General features: G+C 43.3%; 2 protein-coding genes across 4 annotated transcripts; both read left to right on the top strand.

Moving 5' to 3' along the window:
* Positions 1-814: 814 nt before the first annotated feature.
* Positions 815-10,532, top strand: ctdspl2a (CTD (carboxy-terminal domain, RNA polymerase II, polypeptide A) small phosphatase like 2a). 2 transcript variants are annotated; one of them, XM_076268690.1, is made up of 13 exons: positions 815-998; positions 2,458-2,678; positions 2,917-3,046; positions 3,417-3,563; positions 3,834-4,079; positions 4,883-4,973; positions 5,080-5,191; positions 6,694-6,780; positions 7,307-7,369; positions 7,504-7,583; positions 7,680-7,806; positions 7,988-8,083; positions 8,426-10,532. In XM_076268690.1, the coding sequence occupies exons 2-13, from the start codon at positions 2,481-2,483 to the stop codon at positions 8,489-8,491; spliced, it is 1,443 nt and encodes a 480-aa protein (XP_076124805.1). In that variant the 5' UTR covers positions 815-998; positions 2,458-2,480; the 3' UTR covers positions 8,492-10,532. The 2 variants fall into 2 exon arrangements, with proteins under 2 accessions (XP_076124805.1, XP_076124798.1); XM_076268683.1 differs by lacking the exon at positions 815-998 and adding an exon at positions 1,035-1,201.
* Positions 10,533-18,064: 7,532 nt separating this feature from the next.
* Positions 18,065-22,784, top strand: eif3ja (eukaryotic translation initiation factor 3, subunit Ja). Of its 2 annotated transcripts, XM_076268698.1 has the most exons (8): positions 18,065-18,220; positions 18,378-18,466; positions 19,049-19,103; positions 19,216-19,307; positions 19,451-19,592; positions 19,726-19,890; positions 20,080-20,153; positions 21,037-22,784. In XM_076268698.1, exons 1-8 carry the CDS (start codon positions 18,118-18,120, stop codon positions 21,166-21,168), a joined length of 852 nt encoding a protein of 283 aa, XP_076124813.1. In that variant the 5' UTR covers positions 18,065-18,117; the 3' UTR covers positions 21,169-22,784. The 2 variants fall into 2 exon arrangements, with proteins under 2 accessions (XP_076124813.1, XP_076124821.1); XM_076268706.1 differs by lacking the exons at positions 19,049-19,103; positions 19,216-19,307 and having other exon boundaries at positions 18,079-18,220.
* Positions 22,785-23,381: the final 597 nt, after the last annotated feature.

Below are 23,381 nucleotides of genomic sequence, written 5' to 3' on the forward strand. Positions count from 1 at the left end.
GTCTAGTTCTCCATAGTTTTGAGTGTAATGTTAGCGTCTTTATTGTAACATGTTTCCCTTTTAGTTTTCCCTCATGTGTGATCCTTTTTGTGTGGGGGGCTGCGTCCTCCCCTGTATATGTAGTGTGTGTGTCTGCTTGACCTGCCCCGTGTGTATTGTGTTCTGTGTCTGTGTCCCTGCTCTCGTTCTCAGCAAATAAACCTTTTGATTGGACTACTGTGTGTGTCGCTATCAAATCGTTACAATATAATAAAGAGCCTGTAATGTGTCACCCTGTCTGCTTAGCAAAGGGGTTCTCTTTTCGTGTAGAAGTGAAACTACTGGTAATGCCTTCATCTGATTATTCCAACACTTTCATTTGGTCTTGCAAGAGGGAAATTTTCTATCATAACTTTTAAATAATAAAAACACTACCTGTTGGATCAAGCGTATGATGTTCTGTTTTGCCTTCCCTTCGCTTTCAGTGACAGCAGTTATTCACGTGTAATTTTAATTGTACTTTTTATAACATAATATGTAGATTCAGTGGTGACTTCAGTGTGTTATGCATTCTTTTACCCAACACCAGTTGGTCTCTGTTCCAGTGGTTAACTCTTCATATCAGTCGTAATAATAAGATTTAAATTGTACTAGAAATACCGCATACATTTGATAAAGTACATTTAATGGTATGCAGGACTAGGAATCGTGTTTGTGGGCCAGTCGTGCTCCTTGCGTGGGTCTACTGAACGTAAATGAACACTAAAGTAAACATTTTTATTTCACACAAAAATGCGCTTGCGCAGATGGTTCAACCATCCGGGTTCTTTTCAGGAATCTTGGAGAGGAGGCGGGAAATGGCGTCCCAAGTAGCTGTCGTGTAGCTGTCGGTTTGACTCGAAATTCACAACCGAGAAAAGCAGGCTGACGAACGAGCAGAGGAGGGTCGCCACCGTTGTGGCTTCAAGCACAACGACTTCAGCTAGTTAACCCCATTCCGGGCATGTAAGCGCTGGGACGTAAGTATGTTTCAAAATGTTGCAAGCTACAATGCTATCATGTTGCAAAATAAATAGCCGTAACCCTACGCCACGGTCGCTGTGTACAATCTCGCGTACACTAGCATAGGTATGTCCTACGAGAACATGTAGTTGGCTAGGTAGCTAGCAGCTGTGTCCTAGTATGTTTTCATCTTTTCTACCGAGTGATGCGTGGAAAACTTGTAAGTTGCCTAAATGATTGAGAAACTGGTCAAGATGTTCTGTCATAGTAAGATGTTGGTTGTGTCGTAAATTGAGAAAATCGTTCGTGGCGACCATTTCTCAGCTCCGCCTATGCGCGATTCCAATGCGCTAATGCTACCCAATATTAGCATGTCAATATTGTGGCTAGTTTAAGCTACATAGCTAATTAATCTTAAATCAGACGTATCCAAGAAGCAACCACATTTCTACGTTATAGGAGTAAGTGGAAAATTCAGCCGAGTGACTTCACTGCCACAGTCGTTTAAGCTAACTAACATGATTTGCGAATTAATTTAAATTTGATTTTTAGTGGTAACGTTAGCATTGTAGCAAAGGTAGCTAACTGACATTACTGGATTACGTTAAAGCTAGCTCGACCAGTAAGTAACCAGTTCGTGTACGTTAGCCTGACTGTCAAATCTTCATATGGCTTAGTAAGTGTCAATGCCGGCAAACAAAGTAAGCTTTTGCCGATTTACCTAACATGTGATTTTGTTCTACATTTGTCCACCCATAGTGTAAGAACGTCTGTATATCAACAGGCCGGATTTACTTTCTCCTGCCTGGGGCTAGAGTTTAGACGCTCACCGTGTCCAAGTTCCATGCCTCACCCCGCCCACTTTTAAGGTTGTCTACTAACAGAGTACTATGCTAGCGAACTCTCTCACCGTGTACTTTTCTATACTCCATCCATAACGTTAATCTATGAGTACTCGTTTAATTATGATTACATGGGTTGTTCTGAGTTGACAAGTTGACCAAGAATGCAATAAGTCATTTAGAGTGCAGTCTTATAAGAACCGAAACAGGTAGGAGAAAATAAGCGGGAAACGATTAAACATTTTCACCAGTTCATTGGAGTTTATCTCCGCTTTGATCATGAGTTAAAATGGTAAATGGAAACTGTTATGGTAATACCATCTGTAACAATATAGCATTTTTCTGAACACTCGTGATATTATATGTAATGAAATCTAATTGGTGGTAAAATATGTCTTGTCTCCACCGTGGGATAGTGAGAAACGTAATTTCGATCTCTTTGTATGTCTGGAACATGTGAAGAAATTGACAATAAAGCTGACTTTGACTTTGACTTTGACTTTGACTAATTGTGTTAAGGTAATTGCTTGTTAAAAACAATTGACTTGCTGTATAGTTATACTCTGATTGGCAACATATTAACAGTAAGGTGTGTGCGTGGGGTTTTGTGTGTGCACGTGTGCTCCACTGCCAGTCTTTCATGTGACGACTGGGACGATGAGGCTGAGAGTGCGCAAGGCGTCTCAGCAGCCCGGCCCACCCCCACCCCCTTCCAAGCGCAGCGCCCAGGCCAAGAGAAAACACTCCGAGGTCGACCACTCCGTCGCCCCTGCCACCGCAGTAGCCAGGATGCAGAAGAATGAGACCGGCCTTTTCTCCACCATCAAAAGATTCATCAGAGGAAATGCCGTCAAGGTACGCCACAGGACCACGCCGTGATTCTGTTCTGACTGGAGGGCCTCTGTGTGGGGCCTTGTCTGGTTGGACGTGACATCAGTCAGGGGTCTGTCTGGTCTCCTAAAATGGCTTACTTGTTTAGTTTAGGTTCAACAATAATGGTCATTGTGCTACAAGCACTAAGCTAATATCATTGGCGTAAGTGAACTTTTTTTGCTTTTGATTTCCATTTTAATTTTGCACTTCCCTCTCTCAGGTGGATCAGTGTACCCCTGCCAAAAGGAGCCGTATGGATAGTGATGTGGACGGCAACCTGATCACCTCAACTCCAACCACAGGCACCAAAGCCGACCCACGAACACGCCGGAAAAACCCGGCCAATGGAGGTGAGTCGTCGGAGCTGCCCCCCACAATCCACTTCAGCTGGTTTCTCAAGGCAACAAGCACGTCTCTTCTCAAGGCAACACACACATTCTCCATTTAGACATTATTGTCCGAAATTTGAGGAAAAATGACCAGACAAGCAAAACATGGAACAAATGGCTTTTTCCAAATGAACATCTAGTCCTTGCCAACTGGGCACATGTTGATGCAAAACCATCATATGGGGATCAGTTCAGTGTGTGCAGGAATCCCCAGGCCTCAGGCCAGTGGTTGTGTTTGTGATCAGCATGCCAGCGTGATCCGTTTTCCTTGATCCGTGGCGCTGGGCTAACTGACGATGCTGTACTGCTGTGGGCCTGTCTCCTCTTGCAGAAACGGTGAGCCGCGATGGGAAGCCGGTGAAGCCGAACGGAAAGCTGACGGTCCAGGCGGATGTCCCCACCAGCCCGCCACGCACCACGCTCCTCGGAACCATCTTCTCACCCGTCTTTAACTTTTTCTCTCCGGCCAACAAGAATGGTGAGACTGGAGGCTCAGTCGTCTCTGCAGCGCAAACACAAGAAATAACGTGTGTGTGTGTGTCTGTCTATCTGTATGTGTAGGTGTTTGTGTTTGCATGTTTGCATGTGTCAGTGTATTAATGTGTGTGTTTGCACCATAGAGGATGAATATGATGTGTTGCTTTCTATTTGCGCCAATCCATTGAGTTGAACAAATGTCCTGCTCTTCTCTTCGCTAAGTTCTGTGTGTGTGTGTGTGTGTGTGTGTGTCCGTCCGTCCGTCCTGCAGCCTCTGCTGGGTCGGACTCCCCCGGGCAGGCGATGGAGGCGGAGGAGATTGTGAAGCACCTGGAGATGGAGCCCCCAGAGGAGACCCCCAGCAGCACACCCACCTCCACCTCCACAGCGGCCAGCGAGAACCGAGGCGTGACCCTCTACCCAACCGCCCAGGTGCCCTCTCCCGGCCTGCCTGCCCCCGACTCCATTGTGGAGGAGGGTGAGATCGTCACCGAGGCGGACATGCCCCCTCTCACAGGTAGGCTCACGTGCAACACAGCGCCTGTCCATGTAGTGCAATTACCAGTGTGGAGTTGGTACCAATCGCTTTAATGCAGGTCATGTAGCGAAATAGTGCAATTTTGATGCAAAGCAAGTAATGTTTAAAGGAGAAATCCAGGGATTTTTCACGTAGATCTCCATTTTTCAAGGTAACCGAGTACTGTCGGTACGAAAAAAAGGAAACAATCGGTTTTACCTAACTCGAGTTGCTACAGCCAGCAGCTAACGCAGCCAGGCAGCTACAGCGCTACACTCTGGGAGCATGTCTGTGAGCTCCCATGTACATGTCCCCAGAGTGGAGCGATGTAGCTGCCTGGCTGCATTAGCTGCTTGCTGTAGCAACTCGAGCTAGGTAAAACCGAATATTTTTTTTTATCTTTGTCCCTACAGAACTCGGTGACCTCGAGAAACGGAGATCTATGTGAAAACTCGCCGGATTTCTGCTTAAATATATTAAATGTTTAATGATCTAAAAGGAATAGCAAATGACTGCAGAATAATAAATGCCTTAACTTTTTTTTTACATATAAAAAGTGTCCTTGTAGATTGTTTTGGGTGGTTAACATGCTGCGAAACCCCAAAGCTTTCAACCCCTAACATTTTTACTTGAGTAAAATCATGGGAAGCAAGTTCTAAGCACAGTTCTTAAGTGCTGCAATGGAACCAGAATTGACAGCACATGTGGTTGGTTTTCAGTGTTATGTGATGTAGAAGTTGCTTGATGTGTCATGTTGCTGTGAGAATTCTTCTGAATATTTGTGTGTGTGTGCGCTCATGCAGCAGTGGGGTCGACAGACAGCAGCTACCCTACAGCCCCTCCCTCTCCCCCTCCTGAGGGGTCATATGAAGAAGACTGGGAGGTGTTCGACCCGTGAGTACACACTAACTTGCACGCGTACACACACACGCACACACACACACACCACACCACACCACACCACACCACACACACTTTCACACTCATTTACTGTGTCCAGGTATTTCTTCATCAAGCACGTGCCTCCGCTGACTGAGGAACAGCTGACCCGTAAGCCGGCTCTTCCTCTCAAGACCCGCAGCACGCCAGAGTTCTCCCTCGTCCTCGACCTGGTGAGGAGATGTGTGCCACAAAGTTCTCACAGCAACATGACACTGTTCTGCAACTTCTACATCACACAACACTGAAAACCAATCACATTTGTAGTCACTACTGCTCACACACTCTCACAACAGGACGTCTGAGTTCTCCCTAATCTTCGACCTATTGACATACACAATACACACACATTTAATAATCACACACACACACACACACACACACACACACACTTAGTAATCACTTTACACACACACACACACACATTTAGTAATCTCACTATACACACACACACACACACACATTTAGTAATCACTTTACACACACACACATTTAGTAATCACTTTACACACACACACACACACACACACATACACATTTAGTAGTCACTTTACACACACACACTTAGTAATCCAGGGTTCTCACAGGTCATGGAATTTCTGGAATATAATGGAATTTTGGAAACTCTATTCCAGACATGGAAAGTCAGGGAATTTTATTATTTTTGGGGCAAAGTCATGGAATATCAAGGAAATTAAAATGTACCTGTCAAAATACATGAATAGAAATAATTCCACGCAGAACTGGTGTATATCTGGTTATTAGCTTTACTGCTTGTTTGCGTAGCCCAACTTTGTTTTTTTTAAATGCCCATTTATTCATCTCCCGCTCTAAAAAAGTAAAGTATTCTTGAACGATACGCGTCTGCTCTGAAATCATTGGTCGGTAGGCTATATTGTGCCATTCATTATATAAGTCATGGAAATTCAGGGTTTTTTTGTCAGGGAAAAGTCATGGAATTTTACATTTGACTTAGAGCGGGAACCATGGTAATCACCACACACACACATTTAGTAATCACTTCACACACACACACACACACGTGCACTTACTAATCACTTCACACACACACGCACACACACACACGTTTAGTAATCACTTCACGGCGCCTGCATTGTCTCTGTAGATGCTGGTGTGTGCTGCGTTGTGTCTGTAGATGCTGGTGTGTGCTGCGTTGTGTCTGTAGATGCTGGTGTGTGCTGCGTTGTGTCTGTAGATGCTGGTGTGTGCTGCGTTGTGTCTGTAGATGCTGGTGTGTGTTGCGTTGTGTCTGTAGATGCTGGTGTGTGTTGCGTTGTGTCTGTAGATGCTGGTGTGTGCTGCGTTGTGTCTGTAGATGCTGGTGTGTGCTGCGTTGTGTCTGTAGATGCTGGTGTGTGCTGCGTTGTGTCTGTAGATGCTGGTGTGTCTTGCGTTGTGTCTGTAGATGCTGGTGTGTCTTGCGTTGTGTCTGTAGATGCTGGTGTGTGCTGCGTTGTGTCTGTAGATGCTGGTGTGTGCTGCGTTGTGTCTGTAGATGCTGGTGTGTGCTGCGTTGTGTCTGTAGATGCTGGTGTGTCTTGCGTTGTGTCTGTAGATGCTGGTGTGTGCTGCGTTGTGTCTGTAGATGCTGGTGTGTGCTGCGTTGTGAAGAGTGTCCATGTGTGTGACCTGCCTGGCGTTTGTGTTCCTGCAGGACGAGACGCTGGTCCACTGCAGTCTAAATGAGCTGGAGGACGCCGCCCTCACCTTCCCTGTGCTCTTCCAGGACGTCATCTACCAGGTGAGCTACTCAGGTTAACACTCTGTCACGACTCACTGCTCAGTTTTCGCACACTCTCAACTCACACTGCACAGGTTAACACACTCACAACTCGCACTGCACAGGTTAACACACTCACAACTCGCACTGCACAGGTTAACACACTCACAACTCGCACTGCACAGGTTAACACTCTCTCACGACGCTCATTGCTCCGGTTAAACACATTCACGACTCACACTTCTCCGGTTAAATACCGGCCTCTTCACTGCTCAGGTTAGAACACACTGACAACTGATAAAACACACCGACTGCTCTTCACTCAGGTTAAAACACATTAAGGACTGTTAAAACACACTGGCGTTCTCCCCGCTCAGGTTAAACACACTGACGGTCCTCACTACAGGCTGCGGAATATTACTATAAAATGATGTGTGGTGTTTCCCACCTCCTATCTCTGGGTCTGATTGATTTGAGGGGTGTAGATATGGGAGACTCTATCTATGGATGTTGTCATGACTCATCTGAAATGCCTTGTCCTTTCCAGGTGTATGTGAGGTTAAGGCCTTTCTTCAGAGAATTTCTGGAGCGCATGTCTCAGATTTATGAGGTAAGAGTTATTTGGCTACCACTGGGGCACTATTCTACTCAGCAGTAAATGGCTTATGTTAACGCTAGCATTGCGTGATTCATTACTGGGACACTGTTCTACTCGGCAGTAACATTGTGTTATGATTTCCTCAGATCATCCTCTTCACTGCCTCTAAGAAGGTGTATGCTGACAAGTTGCTAAATATCCTGGACCCTAAGAAACAGCTGGTCAGGTGTGTGGAAGCGCTGATGCTGGTGTGTGTGTGTAATTGTTTGGCTGTTAGAGGTGGTTAATGACAGACGTTCCCTTTCGTTTGTGACTGCTGCAGGCACAGGTTATTCCGGGAGCACTGTGTGTGTGTCCAGGGAAACTACATCAAGGACCTCAATATTCTGGGGAGGGACCTGTCCAAGACGATCATCATAGACAACTCGCCACAAGCCTTCGCCTACCAGGTGAGTCGTGCTAAAAGATTCGAGTTCCGCGTCCTCACCTATCAGGGCGTGCCAACCTGACTGGAAATATGTATCTGAACCTTGCCAATCTGACTGGAAATGTGTGTCTGTCTGTCTGTCTGTCTGTGTGTGTGTGTGTGTGTGTGTGTGTGTGTGTGTGTGTGTGTGTTTGTGTATACAGCTGTCCAACGGTATTCCCATCGAGAGCTGGTTCATGGATCGGAACGATAACGAGCTTCTGAAGCTGGTCCCATTTCTGGAGAAGCTTGTTGAAATGGTAGGACGTGTATGTGTCTGTCTGTCTTTGTGTGTGTGTGTGTGTGTGTGTGTGTTAGATGCTGCTAGAGTAGGTTAGTATGGTTTCTGTTCACCAAGCACAGAATATTTGCACTCATACTAGCATATTCATATATAGCATAGCATACAGGGCATGGTACTAGCATATTCCTGTACCTCAGGCGGCAAATAGTGGTGCACACTACAGCAAGGTTAAAGGTGACATTGCCACGTCTGTCTTTTTTGGGGTAACCCATACTCCACGTCTGTCTTTTTTGGGGTAACCAATACTACATGTCTGTCTGTTTTGGGGTAACTCATACTCCACGTGTCTGTGTGGCAGAATGAGGACGTCCGACCTCACATCCGGGAGCGGTTCCGTCTGCACGACCTGCTGCCTCGTGACTGAGCCGGGCCGCACCTCCGCGGACTTCTCTGGACCCCCCCCACCCCCACCCCACCCCAACAACCCCTCCCCCACCCCACAAGCTGGAGGCGAGGCCTCAGGAGGAGCGCGAAGCGGAAGAGTCCAACGATCAAACCCTGAGGGGTCTGTGAGCGCAGCAGCTATGCCATACGGTCAAACTTTTTCAGTGAGGAAGAGACTCCTGTTTTACAGCATTGTCTATACATGTACACACCTTTTATACGAGTGGGACGAGAGGAGCGAGAGCCCATTGGTTGACTCGGAATAGCGCCTGGAACACTTGGGCTTCTGGGAAAGGAAGTCCTTGCCTGATTGGACAGGAATGGAATGTTGAGGGCGTTTTTTCACTCCGTTTTGGTGCTTGGACTCTAGGTTCTAGGTTCTCCACAGCCACAGATTCTCTTCTGCAGGCACGGCCAGTCAAATATAAATATAGGAAACACCCAGTTCTCCAGATTCAGTGACATGTATATATGACATGTATATATTTTCTCCTGTCCAGTTTTGCAAACCTCCTCTGCCCATTGCGCCATCATGCATTCCTCCAAGGTGAAACAAAAAAAAATGCTGATAAGTTCATACTTCACGTTGACTCCATAGGTTTTTACTGTTGGTTGTTTATAGATGTAATTCAGAACTGTTCATTTGCTTTCAAGTTTTAAAAATGTTTAGTCTGTCTTTTAAAAAAAAAAAAAAAAACATAGGCCTACACAACCTACAAGTAAAACTGTCAGAAACGTAAGAAAAATCATGATTTTATTGTGCTTCAGTGACTAAGCCATGGTGATTGCTTAATATCTGCCCCTTCAACAAGAATACAGACTTTTTCATTGCTTCAGAGATGTTGAGCTTTGCTGATCTTTAATTACATATGTCATTATGTTAAAGCTGTTTTACTATCCTTTCTGAGAGGGGGTGGTGGAGTGATGCTTTGACCTGTAAATAGGAAAGCTGTGTGTGCTCGGCATCTTAGCAAATTAGGCACCAGCCGTGGCGCCAACACAACATCAGGGCACTCACACCCTCTGCCAGGCGTTCAGTTAGAGCCCACTTGCACCCTCTGCCAGTCGCTACGTTAGTGCCCACTTACACCCATGCTCGTCGTCCACGCGTACCCTTTGCCAGGCGTTCAGTGAGAGCAACTTCTCTACCTGCGCACAACATCTCAAGATGCGCGCGCGCGCACACACACACACACACACACACACACACACACACACACACACACACACAGGGAGGGAGAGCTTTTTAGATGGCCATCCTCTGCGGAGCAACCGGCTTTCAGCTCTTCGTCATCTTCACTCACACCAGTGCAGGTATTAGTGACACACTCGTAGATATAGTCAACCAATCCCTGCCGTCTTCTCTTAAGTCTGCCTCTTAGTTCCTCTCTTAGCTCTTTGTTGTCAAACTCTCCTCAGCCTCATGATTGGCAGTGTGGGTGCAGGGGGGTGAGGGAAGGCGGGCTAAGCATCCCCTCCCAAGCATCGCTGTTGCTGGTTGGGTTCCATTTGAGCTGACAGAGCAGTTGAGGATGGCCCTCTAGCATCTTAAGAGGTGGTGAGATAAAGGCAGCTGGGTTGTGCGTCTAAGGAGGATGCTTCTGTTCTTGCTCTCACTTCCTCTGTTTCACACACACACACCCTGGCAGAGATGGGCCGTAGCTCCCAGAATCAGAGCCGCAAGTGAGGGGATGCAGTCAGACTTTAAAAAAACGGAAAAAAAGTGCTTTGGTGTATGCGTGAGGTAGACCTGAACGGCCGTACCATTTTTATTCAGTGTTATGGTCAGTTTTTATGATCTTTATTTTTTTATACTCGTCCTAGGAAGGGGTGATCGTGTGCTCTGTTTTTATTCTTCATACTCACATGGCCTTGACTGTTCTTAATCTGTGTTTTTTTTTTTTTGTTTTTTTTTTAAATTCCTCTAAATGTCATTCAACTTGAATGTAGCCCGTGGGTGGCCTGTATCCGTGGTGATTTGATTTTTCATGATTCCAACATGAACACCCCCTTCTCTTCCACAGCTGTGAGAGTCTCAAGTTATTTCCAAGAAGGATCAGCCGAGGATCAGCACTGGGAGAGGACAGGGGTGGTTCTCGGGGGGGGGGGGGGGGGAGAGCTCTCCTGAACAGGATGGAGAACCGAGAGACTAGCTTTCCTGTCTGGGAGCAGGATGGGGAACCAAAAGACTAGCTCTTCTGTCTAGGAGCAGGAATGGGGAATCGATAGGCTAGCTCTCCTGTCTAGGAGGATCTGACAGATTAGGGCCCAATTCCATTTCTGTCTTACCCCTAGCCCAGAATGACAAGCCATAGGGGTAAAAATTCCCATTCGAAACCGAAAGGGAGAGCCGAGATGGTTGGAACACATTTTAATTAAACATAATTTACAAAGTGATCGTACCACACTAAAAACTAGTATTTTGTCACTAGCAACCTGCATACACTACTGGTCAAAAGTTTGTGGTCAATTTAGAAATTTCCATTCCACTCCATTATAGACAGAATACCAACTGATATCAGCTGTATTGTGTTTTTAATCAGGGCAGCAGTTTTCAGATTATATTTTTTTACCCTTCAATTACAAGTAAGCTTGTGGAAAGTAGGTTTTAAGTGGTACATGGCCCTTCCCCTCAATCCAAAAGAATAGTCACCTACATCTTTCAGTTGCCATCTTTGCCCATATAAGGAGATATCTGTGTTAATTGAAGCTAACTGCCTATGGCAAATTGCATTGCAAGTTAGCTCTGTGGCAGCAAAAATCTAAGTTTGCCGTCTTAACGTACTGAAGATCACAGTATACCCACTCGAAGCCAAGCGTCTTAACAGGTGCAGTAATTCAGAATGCCCAAGTTTTCCCAAAGGAAAAGTCGGAAGATACCGGATCTCCTTATATGGGCAAAGATGGCAGCTTTTTTGTAGGCAAACTTCAGAGATCTATTGGGATATCCCTTCCTCTCACAAGAACGTGCAAAACTAAGGGGAAGGGGGAAGACAGAAATGGGATTGGGCCAAGCTCTCCTGTCAAGGAGCAGGAATAGGGAACCGATAGACTATCTGACCTGTCTGGCAGGAGGATACTCTTAGCCTTACCATATGATATTACATAATCACATGCTCTCCCAGACATCGCATAGGCTCCTTAAAGCCCAACTTGAAATTAATGTGTTGGGGAAAAGAAGCAAGTGGAATATTTTCTAAATATATATTTATATATTTTAAAAAACTACAATAACACTATCTCCCAGGTAATGCATACTTTAGCAAAGTTTCCCTCAGCATTGCGCTCATTTGTTGACCATCTCGTCAGGGGTCGTACAACTATGTAGTTGCATCTGAAACAAACCAAGGTGGTGGAAATGATACAAATGAGTAGATGAAGTGGGTGAAGGAAAATGTCTACAGGCGATTCTCATTTGTGTTCAATGGCTACCATTTACCTTTGTTTAACAAGAGGATTACAATTGTTGAAGGTCCACATTTTAAGAAATAGGTAGCTAAGGTGTCTGGGTCTGCAAGAATGTTCGGTATGAATAAAAAGAACAGCAACACAATGGTAAAACAGTGTGTTGTAAAAATTGAGATGCAAATGGAAGTGTCGCTGCAGTTAACAATCTCTACTAACAGTGCATTTCATACCCTTTTAAGTTTTCTACATTTGTTTTCTCATAAATCAACATACAATACTCCGACGAGGGGGGAAAACCAGGCTCTGGATTGTTTTGTTAATTTATCAAATAAGACCGATGTACCATTTACAGAAGATAAGATTCAGAGTCTTGTTGGTCAGCAACAATAATATCCTCCAGCCTAATCATCTTGGGAGTGATCCTACAAGCTTGGCACACCTTACTTTTAGAAGTCTCAACCATTCCATTTGGCAGATTTATTCAAGCATTTTGGTCAGAAAGCATCGCTGCACAGCCGTGTTTGGGCCTTTCGGGTTGTCATGGTGAAATGTTCACCTCAAGGATGGAGTGCTGCACAGAGTTTTGTCCCTTCATTAGTGACCATTAGGTTCTTGCTGATCACAGGGTCCTCAGGTTGAGTTCATAGTGACCATTGGGTTCTTGGTCCTGCCTGACCAAGGCCCTTTATTCCTGACCTTGGAAGACTGTTGGTGCTCTGTTTGAGAATGATAGTCTACCATCCACTTTCAGAAATGTTCTTTTATCTTTCTCTAAATCTGTGTTAACTCAATCCTGTCTCACAAGTCCAGAGTTTGATTGACATTCTGACCAGTCAGAGGTAATACCAGCTTTATGGCTGGCATTTGGGAAAAATAACTGCCATTTGGGGAAAAAAACTGCCATTTGGGAAAAATAACTCCAAGGGAGTCTTGAGGAGAGACAATGTGATTGGGAAATTCTTTTGAGGAATGTAACCGAGTTCATGCCAGAAATAAAGCCTGTGAGCACAACTTGGTGAAACAGGTTTCACTTGCAGCCATGGCTCCCTGCTGGTGTGCCAGGTTGAATTTCAAGGGCGGTAGTGTAGTGTAGTGGTTAAAGAGCTGGGCTAGCATGCAGTAGCCTGAAAGTTATGAGTTCAATTTCTGGCTTCCACTGTTGTGCCCTTGAGCAAAGCACTTAACCCCAAGTTGCTCCAGGGATAATGTAATCCCTTATAATTGACATATGTAGCCTATATAGTAGGGGGGCCTATTTGTCTAATTTGGGGGCTTCTGGGATTTACATGTTAATTTTTGGAGAGTATTATATCTTTGTTCTAGGGGTTCTTAAGAGTAAAAAAACATGTCTCCATTTTTTTGAAGGTTTTGAAGGACCTAAATCAAAGGTCAAATTCAGAAAGGTCAAATTTGGTGTTTTGTCCATAAACCTCACATTGCCGGTATTATAGCATAGGGTTTGGTGCAAAAAAGCAAAGATATTCTACAAGGTAGTGTGCAAAAGTGGACCACATAAACAATACAGCATTATAAAACATTTTTAGGCTGATGATGATTGATCTCTTTAACAAGAAATTGTGCCTAAAATTCTTGAAATTGTCCGCTTAAAAAATAATACTTCAATATCAATACTATCAATTCATGCCTATTAGTGTGCTTGAGTGTAGGCCTAGCCTGCTCTGCCAGTTCTTGTCTACACCCATTCAAAGCACAAATAAAAGTGCAGAGATCTCTGTTAAATCAATTTTAATAGACTTTTACATAGCTACCAGCTGAAGTCTGAAGAAAGGGTAAAAGGATCAGATAGACAAACAGACAGGTGAGTGTGTGTGTGTGTGTAAGAGAGAGAAAGAGAGACACTACCAGTGACAGTTGACAGTTATAGAATTTAGAATATCGAATAACCTGAAGCACATAGTGCTCTGTTCTTCATGGTTGGTGATATTAGTGACCTTCTAGCCTTCTACATCTGAGCAAGCACATTTTCATAGTTCATGGTGGCACAGTCTAGTTAGGTTATATTCTGAGGTATGTCTTTCTGTTAGTCAGGTGATGGCACACATATTCTAAAAGAAACAGATTTTGGGCTATGTATCCAGTGGCAGGTGAATGACCCATCACTAGAGACATATGCCAAATTTCTTGTTTTTGTCCATGAGAGAGTATGGAGATGGTGATTACAGATCAGCCAACGATTACATTGTTACAGTGCAGTTATTTTACAACAGAACAAAGCAGTTTGGCACAGGAACTGCTACAAATCCACCTGTAACAGTGAGCATCTGCAGCATGCTAAGATTCGCTACTAGAAATCATGTGAAGCAGGCAGGACTCGGTGTCTTCAGAAAAGACGTGGTAGACCATCTTCTGAACCTGCAGCAACACCTGCAACTGCATCAAGTCCATCTAGAGGGACTTTGTACACTTGTTCAGCAGCAGCTGCCTAGATAAGTGCTTCTTCTGTCAGAAGCACACAAAAGAGCGTCTTCATGAGGTGTCCTCTTTCAACGCAGGCAACCAACCAAGAGATATAAGTAATATTTTGAAGTCAATGACGTTTAACAGGTAGCCAGTGTAGGATGGGGGAAATATGTTCATATTTTTTGTGTGTGTGAGCAGCTCCATTGTATAAGCTGTAAGCTCTTTAGACAGGTATTATTACAGCCAGCGTAATAGCATTGCAATAGTCTATCCTTGAGGTGACAAAAGCATGGATTAATTTCTCGGCATCTGGTAAGGATAAGGACTTCCTTAAATGGTAAAATGAAGTTTTGGTGATCTGTTTTATGTGATTATTTAGTACTAGGTCCTGGTCAATTATAACTCCTAGGTTTTTAACAATTGTGGATGAGGTCAGTGGAAGATCACTATATATATAGCCTGAGATGTGGATAGGATATCCCTCATCTTTTTAGAACCTAAAACCATGACCTGTTTTATCTGAGTTCAAAAGCAGGAAATTATTCGTCATCGATGTCTTTATATCTCTTATACATGTGTCAAGTTTGGCTAACGGGATTAATTCATCAGGTTTTATGGAGAGGTATAGTTATGTATCATCTGTTAGACAACAGGGGCCCCAGTACTGAGCCTTGAAGCACTCCATATTTTACTATAATCTGGGTATGGTTTATTACGGACCTGTACAAATTGTTGATGTGGAGGTGAGATCTAATATGTTGTGTATATGTAAATTAATTAAATGTTGTTCGAGGTCTCATCTGTGATTCTTTTATGTTTTTGCTATCTTTCAGCAATCGAGTATGTGTATTTGGTGAAACTGATTGGTTATTGATCTTATCTCTAATTGTTTGACATACAATCATAATACTGACATACAATCATACTGTTGAAAATAACTGTTTTGTGAACTTTATTCATCATAGCCAGTGATTTAGGCGAAATTTATAGTGAAATATACAATTTCAAAAAAATAGGGTTGAAACAGGTAAAAAAAATGGAGACATAATTTTTCTCCATGTTCAATGACCTCTAAAGACAGTCCAACCACTCTCCAAAAATTAACATTTCAAACCCACAGAAACCACATAGGCCCCCTGACTAATAAGTCAAATTGGACAACAGTGTCTGCTAAATGAATAAATGTAGATGTAATTTTCAGACTCTCCCTGGTATAAGTATTATAGTATTTTGGGACATAGGCTAGGCTTCTATAAGTATGGCTACAATAGAAACACTATAGAGGGTAAGGATATTATTATACAGAATATGTATTATACACTAGGCTACTATAGTTCTTTTATAAGGGCTGATGTGGTCACTAAAAGCGGTGCAAATCTATGTGTAGAATTGTAGATAGATAGTCTACTTTATTTATCCTGATAGAAATGTATTCAAAATGTATTCTTCACATGGAACCATGATTAGGCCTACACATGACGCCGCGGTCAAAGAAAACACCCGTTTCTAATTGGCCAGTAGGTGCCACTCATGGATCATGATTGAACATCTGATTGTGCAAACTGTTAGGCCTAACCATAACCGCTATTTGATATCCATTCACACATGGGTGATCGATTTCTTTTTCTGGATCAGTTTTCCATTGCGGTGGAGCCCACATAGGCTATAGCCTACTCGACCTCATGTTTGCTGTGCGAACGGGATTCACACGACCTGTGACGTAGAGATAATAAAACAAAATAACAGCAAGAATTTGATACATATACAGGTCTTTGATTTGCTAATCTTTTCAGTTTGCAGGTGCGTTTTTCCCACGTCCGGAAATGGTGATTCAGTGAAATCGGTGCCTTTTGCGTCCAATCAGTTCTGAAATTTCTTTAACAACACGTAAAAAAACGTAGTGTTAGGCTACTATAGATCATATGCTCAATATAAGACCAAGTATTGTTGTAAGGATTTTGGCCTGATCCCTCGCTATAGCCTATTGTTCTTTTTCAACAGGACTTATCTTTTATAAAATGTTGGTAAAATTATACAATTTTCACAGTTGTATTGTCTCAAGTGTAATCTCATTGTTAAGTAATGGCTTTGACATAAATAGATATATTTTCTTAGAAAAAATAATCATTTTATCATTGTCCCCCAATTTCGTATTAGTCTATCACCAAAAATCCCTAGGCCTAGGGGACTGGACGATGGTACAAACCAGTAACATAATTTTTAAGTAGGCTTGTGACATCATTAGGACGTGAATTAGGCTAAATGTCCTATTTTTCATGTTTTATCAGGGTTGTGAGAGAGGGGGCAGCATACAATATCAGTCCTCTTACCATCTTTTTTAAGTGTATAAACAATTATTTAGTTTGAAACAATTATATTTTTCACATTTTTAAAATGTGAAAGGCACCGATTTCGTGAAATGATCCAGATGAGGCTCGCGAAAACCCCTAGAGGGCCGGTCCGTGTAACGCTTTGCAGTGCTATGTTCTATTTGCAGAATTCACATGAAAAAATATATGAATAGGTCTAAAAATCCGTTATCCATTCTTTAGGACGGCACAGTAAATGGGTTATTGTTGCATATTTTGATTTTCAATTGAGCACAGTTACGGTTTTCTGTTCAGAAGTTAAACATTTAAATGATGCGTCAATTGTCTAATTTTCCTTTTTTGAGCTTTTGGTTGCACTGAACCACGAGCACCAGGGGGAGAACACCATCTAACTGGGCCAGGCTAGATGGTGGAAGAGAGCGCCGCCTGAAGTTATGCGTTTGACTCATTATAGAGATTAGGCTAATAACTAAAACTTCGCCGATTTTTGGGAGATGGCACGTTAAACATAACTTTCAGCCTACGTTGAACATATCTACAGTATATTTGAATACCATGGCCATGCCATACCATAGCAAATAATTCCCCAAAGCAGAATGCTTTGCCATCGACGTCAGTCTATAGGCTACTACGGCTCAAGTCCATTGGATCATGTAGGTCTCCAAAGCCTCCCAGAACATGAACATTTACACACGTACGGTAGGCCTACTCATAAGTGTCAGGATGCAGCAATGTCTCCCTCTGCATCTGAGGTTCTGATCTCGAGCTGACATTATCAATCGCTTGGCACCTTGATGCAAGCTGAACTGTGTTTGATAGCCCTCCATCTCTACATCCGCTGATAAAATGTGATCACCAACACCGCGCGCCAATATGTATCAGGTCACCCCCCTACGCTTGTGGTTCACCCCAACAAAAACGGTAAAAAAAAAAAAAGGCAAAAATCCAATATTAACTGAATTTTACTTTTGTTTCCAATCCAGTTTCTGTTTTTTTCTTTATCTTGCGTGACTAATGACACATTTAGAAAATAGCAGCAATTATCTATTTGCTGACCAGTTAAAAAAATTGAAAATTGGATTATTGAACACATTTTTTATTTGGATCAGATGGATGGAGCAAATAGAGCAAAGCACTGCAAAGCGTTACACGGACCAGGTCCACAGTCACCGTCAGGTTTTTTGTTTCATGATTGTAAAATTGAGCTTTTCGTTTATAGCACGTTTAGGCCTAGGCCATCCTCCAGGACCAGGAATAACCGGCAGGCCGGTCTCCAATATTAGAAGATCAAAGCAACCACTATTAGGCTACAAATCTCTGTGTGAAAATCTAACTTTGGTACAAAATTCAAACTTGCTGAACAAAACTTCTTTACCGTGTGAACTGCAGAGTAAGAGCACTGGCACATTATTTGTGTTAAACTGATACAGTGTAGCTGACAGCGGAAATGAGACAAGTGGATGAGATTATCCCAGTCACCGCTAGTTTCTACTGGCAACACTTAAAAGTCGCCGTCAACACATCGAACATGGCGGACGGGGATTCTTGGGGTAAGAAATACCATTGGAATTATTGTAGGACCGACTGTCACTAGATATGTTTGCCTAGAGACTTATACATTTTTAAGATTAATCGAAACGATGATTATGATCATGAAACAACTGTGGTCGTCTTTTTGAAATGTGATGACGTCTTTTGTTTTTCTAGATACTGAGAGCTTTGAGCCAGATCAGCCGCTAAAAAATGCGGCAGTGCATGATAAATGGGAAGGCGAGGATGAGGAGGAGGACATTAAGGTACGCAGTATAATTAAAGTAGCACCAGTGTCAGCGCAACAACATGCAGTCCTTCATGCAATGTCCCTCGCCAGCAACCGGTTATAGAACAGCACTAGGTCTCGTGAAATTGCTCACGTTAGCTTCAGCTAAGGCTAAGGTTAGTTTCCCATGCTAACTTTATTGCTAGATGTATGTTAGCTATCCCTCGGTTCCATTAATCTGCTGGAGGGATGCTCGACACAGTTAGCGACTAGGGAATAACTTAACTACGTAAAGTGCTTACATGGCCTGTCAATTAGTCAGCTATTACATTGTAATGACAGAGCTTACACATCATTTTGTATAGGGGGTAACTAACCAGCTTCATAACAATGTTGTTGACGTTACCACTGTCAAAAGTATTTGTGTAGGCTATAATGAAGCAGATTGTAGATACTGTAATTTAGGAAGTTGGGATGTTGATGATGGCTGCTTCCTTCAGTCTGGCTGCTACACATCAGCCTGATGTTTAGTACTGCTGTGAATTCTCTGTTGGTTGCAACTTGCCAGTTAAACACAGTGTGTGACTCACCTGAATCCATATGGATGTTGCGCCTCTAGGATAATTGGGATGACGAAGAAGAGGAGGAAGAAAAGTCTGCTGAGAAACCAACAGGTTGGCTCATGTTAATGGCTGAAGACAGAACTGGTCATTTATACCTTTGCTGGACATGCTCCATAGAGGTGTTAAGTGGAGGCCTACTGGCCCTGGTGCTTTTGTCTTACAGAGGTCAAGTCTTCTGAGAAGAAGAAACTAAATGAGAAAATTAAAGAGAAGGAAAATTTGCAAAGACAAAAGCAGGAGGAGCTTCGGAAGAGGGTGTGTGTGTGTGTGTGTGTGTGTGTGTGTGTGTGTGTGTGTGTGTGTGTCTGTGTGTGGAATAGGAATACTGTGTTCTTGCCTATGCTGCTGCTTAAGCTTGAGGCAGGTTTTATGAGCTGTCTGTTCTCTTTCGATCTCAGATAGAGGAGCCGGAGGAGCAGGCGCAGCTTGCGGAGCTCACGCAGGTCATGGAGCTCACGCCAGAGGATGAACGCGCAGAAACTCTACACGTGAAGAAGCTTCAGGAGGACACTGATCTGGAGGTGGCTAGCGATGCATTCGGTAAGAGCATCCATTTCAGGGTGAAGGAGACTGTCCTCCCTCCACCCTCTTACTGATTATGGATCAGATAAATTGCACTTCTTCTGCGACTATGAGACCGCCGTGCTCTTCTGTCTCTTGTCTCTTGTCTCAGGCGTCGTTAGTAACCATGTGACGGGCATTGACGCTATCAGCCCCGCCTCCAGAGAAGACTTCACAGAGTTTGAGAAGCTGCTGAAAGACAAGATCTCACCCTACGAGAAGTCCGTACATTATAGCAACTTCGTAGAGTCCCTGTTCAAGAACCTGTGCATCTCAAGTGAGTACTGGCGTGGTTACTTCTTAGGCAGGACATCTGGATTTCTGTTGTATTTTACTTTAGCCAGAATGTCATGAAGAAGTATATTCATGCCAATGTTGTTCAGTTGAACCGATATCTTGCTGTCAATTTGACCTTTGAGGAAACCAACTGTTTCCTCTTGTTGTCTTTGTTGATGTGTTTGTGCAGTGGAAGTAGAGGACCTGAAGAAGATCAACAACTCAATGACTGCGCTGCTCAGTGAGAAACAGAAGCAAGAGAAGGTTAGCTGGTGTTCTGATCTGTGTTCTGATCTCTGTGTTCTGAGAAGGTTAGCTGGTGTTCTGTGTTCTGATCTCTGTTCTGAGAAGGTTAGCTGGTGTTCTGATCTGTGTTCTGATCTCTGTGTTCTGAGAAGGTTAGCTGGTGTTATCATCTGTGTTCTGATCTCTGTGAACTGAGAAGGTTAGCTGGTGTTCTGATCTGTGTTCTGATCTCTGTGATCTGAGAAGGTTAGCTGGTGTTCTGATCTGTGTTCTGATCTCTGTGTTCTGAGAAGGTTAGCTGGTGTTCTGATCTGTGTTCTGAGAAGGTTCTGTGAAAGTGATATCTTTATAAGTTCGCCGTGAACATGCACAACTCTAGGTTAACAAATACGAGATTGATTGAACTAACTGGTAACCGGTGTTTTGGAACCAACAGCTCGGATTTAGTCACCACAGGTTGAGAGAACACAGAGGTTAAGTTTTATCTCAGTGTTATCTTCCTTTCTGGAATAACCTCCTGGTGTTCTGAGAAGGTTAGCTGGTGTTCTGATCTCTGTGTTCTGGTCATAGACTGTAAAAATAGTTCTGATCTCTGTGTTCCGAGAAGGTTAGCTGGTGATCTGATCCCTGTGTTCTGTCACAGAGAAACAAACCTCACATAGTAGGGTTTAGTATTAATACCAATTTGTCCACTTTTCTACATAAAATGTCTTCACAGCAGAATAAAGGCTGTTTTAATGATTGTAATGTTTGTCTTCACAGCAGAATAAAGGCTGTTTTAATGATTGTAATGTTTGTCTTCACAGCAGAATAAAGGCTGTTGTAATGATTGTAATGTTTGTCTTCACAGCAGAGTAAAGGCTGTTGTAATGTTTCAATGTTTTAATGTTTGTCTCCACAGCAGAATAAAGGCAAGAAGAAGAAAAGGGGAGTGGTCCCAGGAGGAGGCCTAAAGGCCATAATGAAGGACGACCTGGACGATTACGGCGGGTTTGACGGCGGCTACACACAAGACTACGAGGATTTCATGTGACGCTGGCTCCATGACCCCCTCGCCCTCCGCTGCCCTTTGACCCTGTGACCTCTACATGACCTGCGCCCCAGCCCACGAATCTCAGCCTGAGCAAGCAAACATCTGTCCAACCATGTGGCGCTGGCAAACATCTCTCCACCCGTGCGGCGCTGGTTAACATCTCTCCACCCGTGCGGCGCGGGTAAATATCTCCACCCGCGCGGAGCTGGCTTGGTGCGCCCCACAGGCCTGGTCGGGGGTTCCCCGGCTGCTTCCACCTCACCTGGAGAACTGATGAGACGGAAGTAAACAGAGGGAGGCTTTACACGCTGACTAGTACTGAAACAGGCCACCGCATCACGACTCCAACCACAGCCACCACCAACCTGGGCACAGAAGATGGCCGTGACGTCCTGGTTATCTGTATTACGGACAGGCGTCTGCTACTATCTAGAGGTCAAATTGACAGACTATGCAAATTGATTCTGCATAAATCTACACTTGTGTTGCATTGTGTTAAACTTACCTCATGGATTTTAGTTTATTATTCTCTGAAAACTCAGAGCTACTTGTCATACCCAGGTAGGGAAAACAAGCCAATCATTGTTGGCTTTTTAGATAACATTAAGATTGTGGTTTTCATATTAGTACTTATCTAGTCCTACACAGTTGATTAAAAGAAAAAAAAACAAGTGGTTTATGTGCACTCATAAGGTGTCTGTCCATCAGTATTGGCTGTTACATATAATAACGGATTTCACTGCACATAGTGAAATGCTGAAATTGTTACATTTTTGTGAACGTCTAATTAAGGTTATGAAACTATGAATGAGTTTGAGGTGAAACACCCCCATTTTATGTAGAATGGAATTGTCTGACTTGTTTGTCATTGTTGTTTTGGAGGAGCAATCTTGTCAGTGCAGTTACATGCGCAAAACAAATGAAACCACCAATCTGATTATAGTCAGAATTAGGCCTGTCACGATAACAAATTTTGCTGGGCGATAAATTGTCTCAGAAATTATTGCGATAAGCGATAATATTGTCGTTCTGAGAATTTTCCTCGAGAAGAGGAAGACGGCCCACTTGTTGTGTTTTTTTTCCCCAACTGGGAAAACTGCAGCGGATGATTGTGTTTTAGATGCATATGCATGTTTGTTGTGTTGCCGCTTTTAATTGCGACTATTTTCCAACAAATGCGACACACCGACTCGCACACGTTCAGTGATTCACCATAGGCATTCGGTTTAAATCCGAAATGCTCCCACACTGCAGCTGTCGCGTTTGGCTTAGAAACCAATTCCATCTTTTTTGTCTTAATTAGGCGTAGCCTACTGGAACTCGCAACTAGCTTTCTCTCTGCCTAGCGCCTACCGGTATACTTCTCACGCGGCTCTTTAGCTGCACTCTGTGGTAGGCTACGCCAGTAGTCCCGCCTCCCCACACACCATGCGACTGACAAGTGACTGACATGAGGGTTCACTCATCGTTACTCTAAGGACCCGAGAGAGGGAGAGAGAGAGACGAGGAAAACAAACAAGCAAATGGCATTTATCGCAGCCAGAAAAATTATCGAGCTAATTTTAATTATCATGCGATTAATTGATTTATTGAATATCGCGACAGGCCTAGTCAGAATATAGTACGGTGTCTTGTGTAATTCCGCTGGATTTTCTTGTAAAAATTGTTTTTTTTGCATATTTTGCTAGTATAGAGTCTAAGGAACAAGATTTTTTTTGTCTTCAAATTTTCACGATCCATTTTCACACTTAGATGACATCATCATTTATATAATGCATAATTAAGACTGGGACTACTATCACTTGGGGGTCAAATGTGAGAAAACACTGGTAAAGAGGGTATTCTGCCTAATTTTTGGGTGCTGATTCTGAATATCATATTTACTTAGCTGATTTTTTAGTTTTAAACCTGCTAATTAGCATTTGCGGCCTAAAACTGGCCTCCATAGGCAACATAGAACGGGTGAATAGGGTAAAAAATTTAACTCCTTGATATTCTTATGAAACTTTACTAGTTGATTAGTTATGTAGAGACAATATTTTTTTGCATTACAAGTTTTCTGAAAATATATGTTTAAGCATGTAATTTAACAATATCTCATTAATTATGCACTAATTTGCATACATTTCAATTACAGACATCTGAATATTGGATAGTTAACATTGAATGTATACGTTCAGGTTTGCCTTCAGAACTTTTTCTGGATTCAGAGC

This window comes from Alosa pseudoharengus, unplaced genomic scaffold (assembly GCF_046254945.1).
Source record: "Alosa pseudoharengus isolate Yale_2024_CS ecotype anadromous, Long Island Sound unplaced genomic scaffold, YU_APseudo_1.1 YU_APseudo_1.1_scf_10, whole genome shotgun sequence".
Classification (NCBI taxonomy): domain Eukaryota; kingdom Metazoa; phylum Chordata; class Actinopteri; order Clupeiformes; family Clupeidae; genus Alosa; species Alosa pseudoharengus.

What these genes read in the sequence shown, in the direction of transcription:
- ctdspl2a (XM_076268683.1), top strand. Translation starts at nt 1,162, where the DNA reads ATGTTTTCATCTTTTCTACCGAGTGATGCGTGGAAAACTT. An exon ending in TCCAGGACGTCATCTACCAG is followed by an intron (nt 6,781 to 7,306) that starts GTGAGCTACTCA and finishes TGTCCTTTCCAG; the next exon opens with GTGTATGTGAGGTTAAGGCC. An exon ending in CACAAGCCTTCGCCTACCAG is followed by an intron (nt 7,807 to 7,987) that starts GTGAGTCGTGCT and finishes TTGTGTATACAG; the next exon opens with CTGTCCAACGGTATTCCCAT.
- eif3ja (XM_076268698.1), top strand. Translation starts at nt 18,118, where the DNA reads ATGAGACAAGTGGATGAGATTATCCCAGTCACCGCTAGTTTCTACTGG. An exon ending in ATGAGGAGGAGGACATTAAG is followed by an intron (nt 18,467 to 19,048) that starts GTACGCAGTATA and finishes TTGCGCCTCTAG; the next exon opens with GATAATTGGGATGACGAAGA. An exon ending in GTCTGCTGAGAAACCAACAG is followed by an intron (nt 19,104 to 19,215) that starts GTTGGCTCATGT and finishes TTTGTCTTACAG; the next exon opens with AGGTCAAGTCTTCTGAGAAG.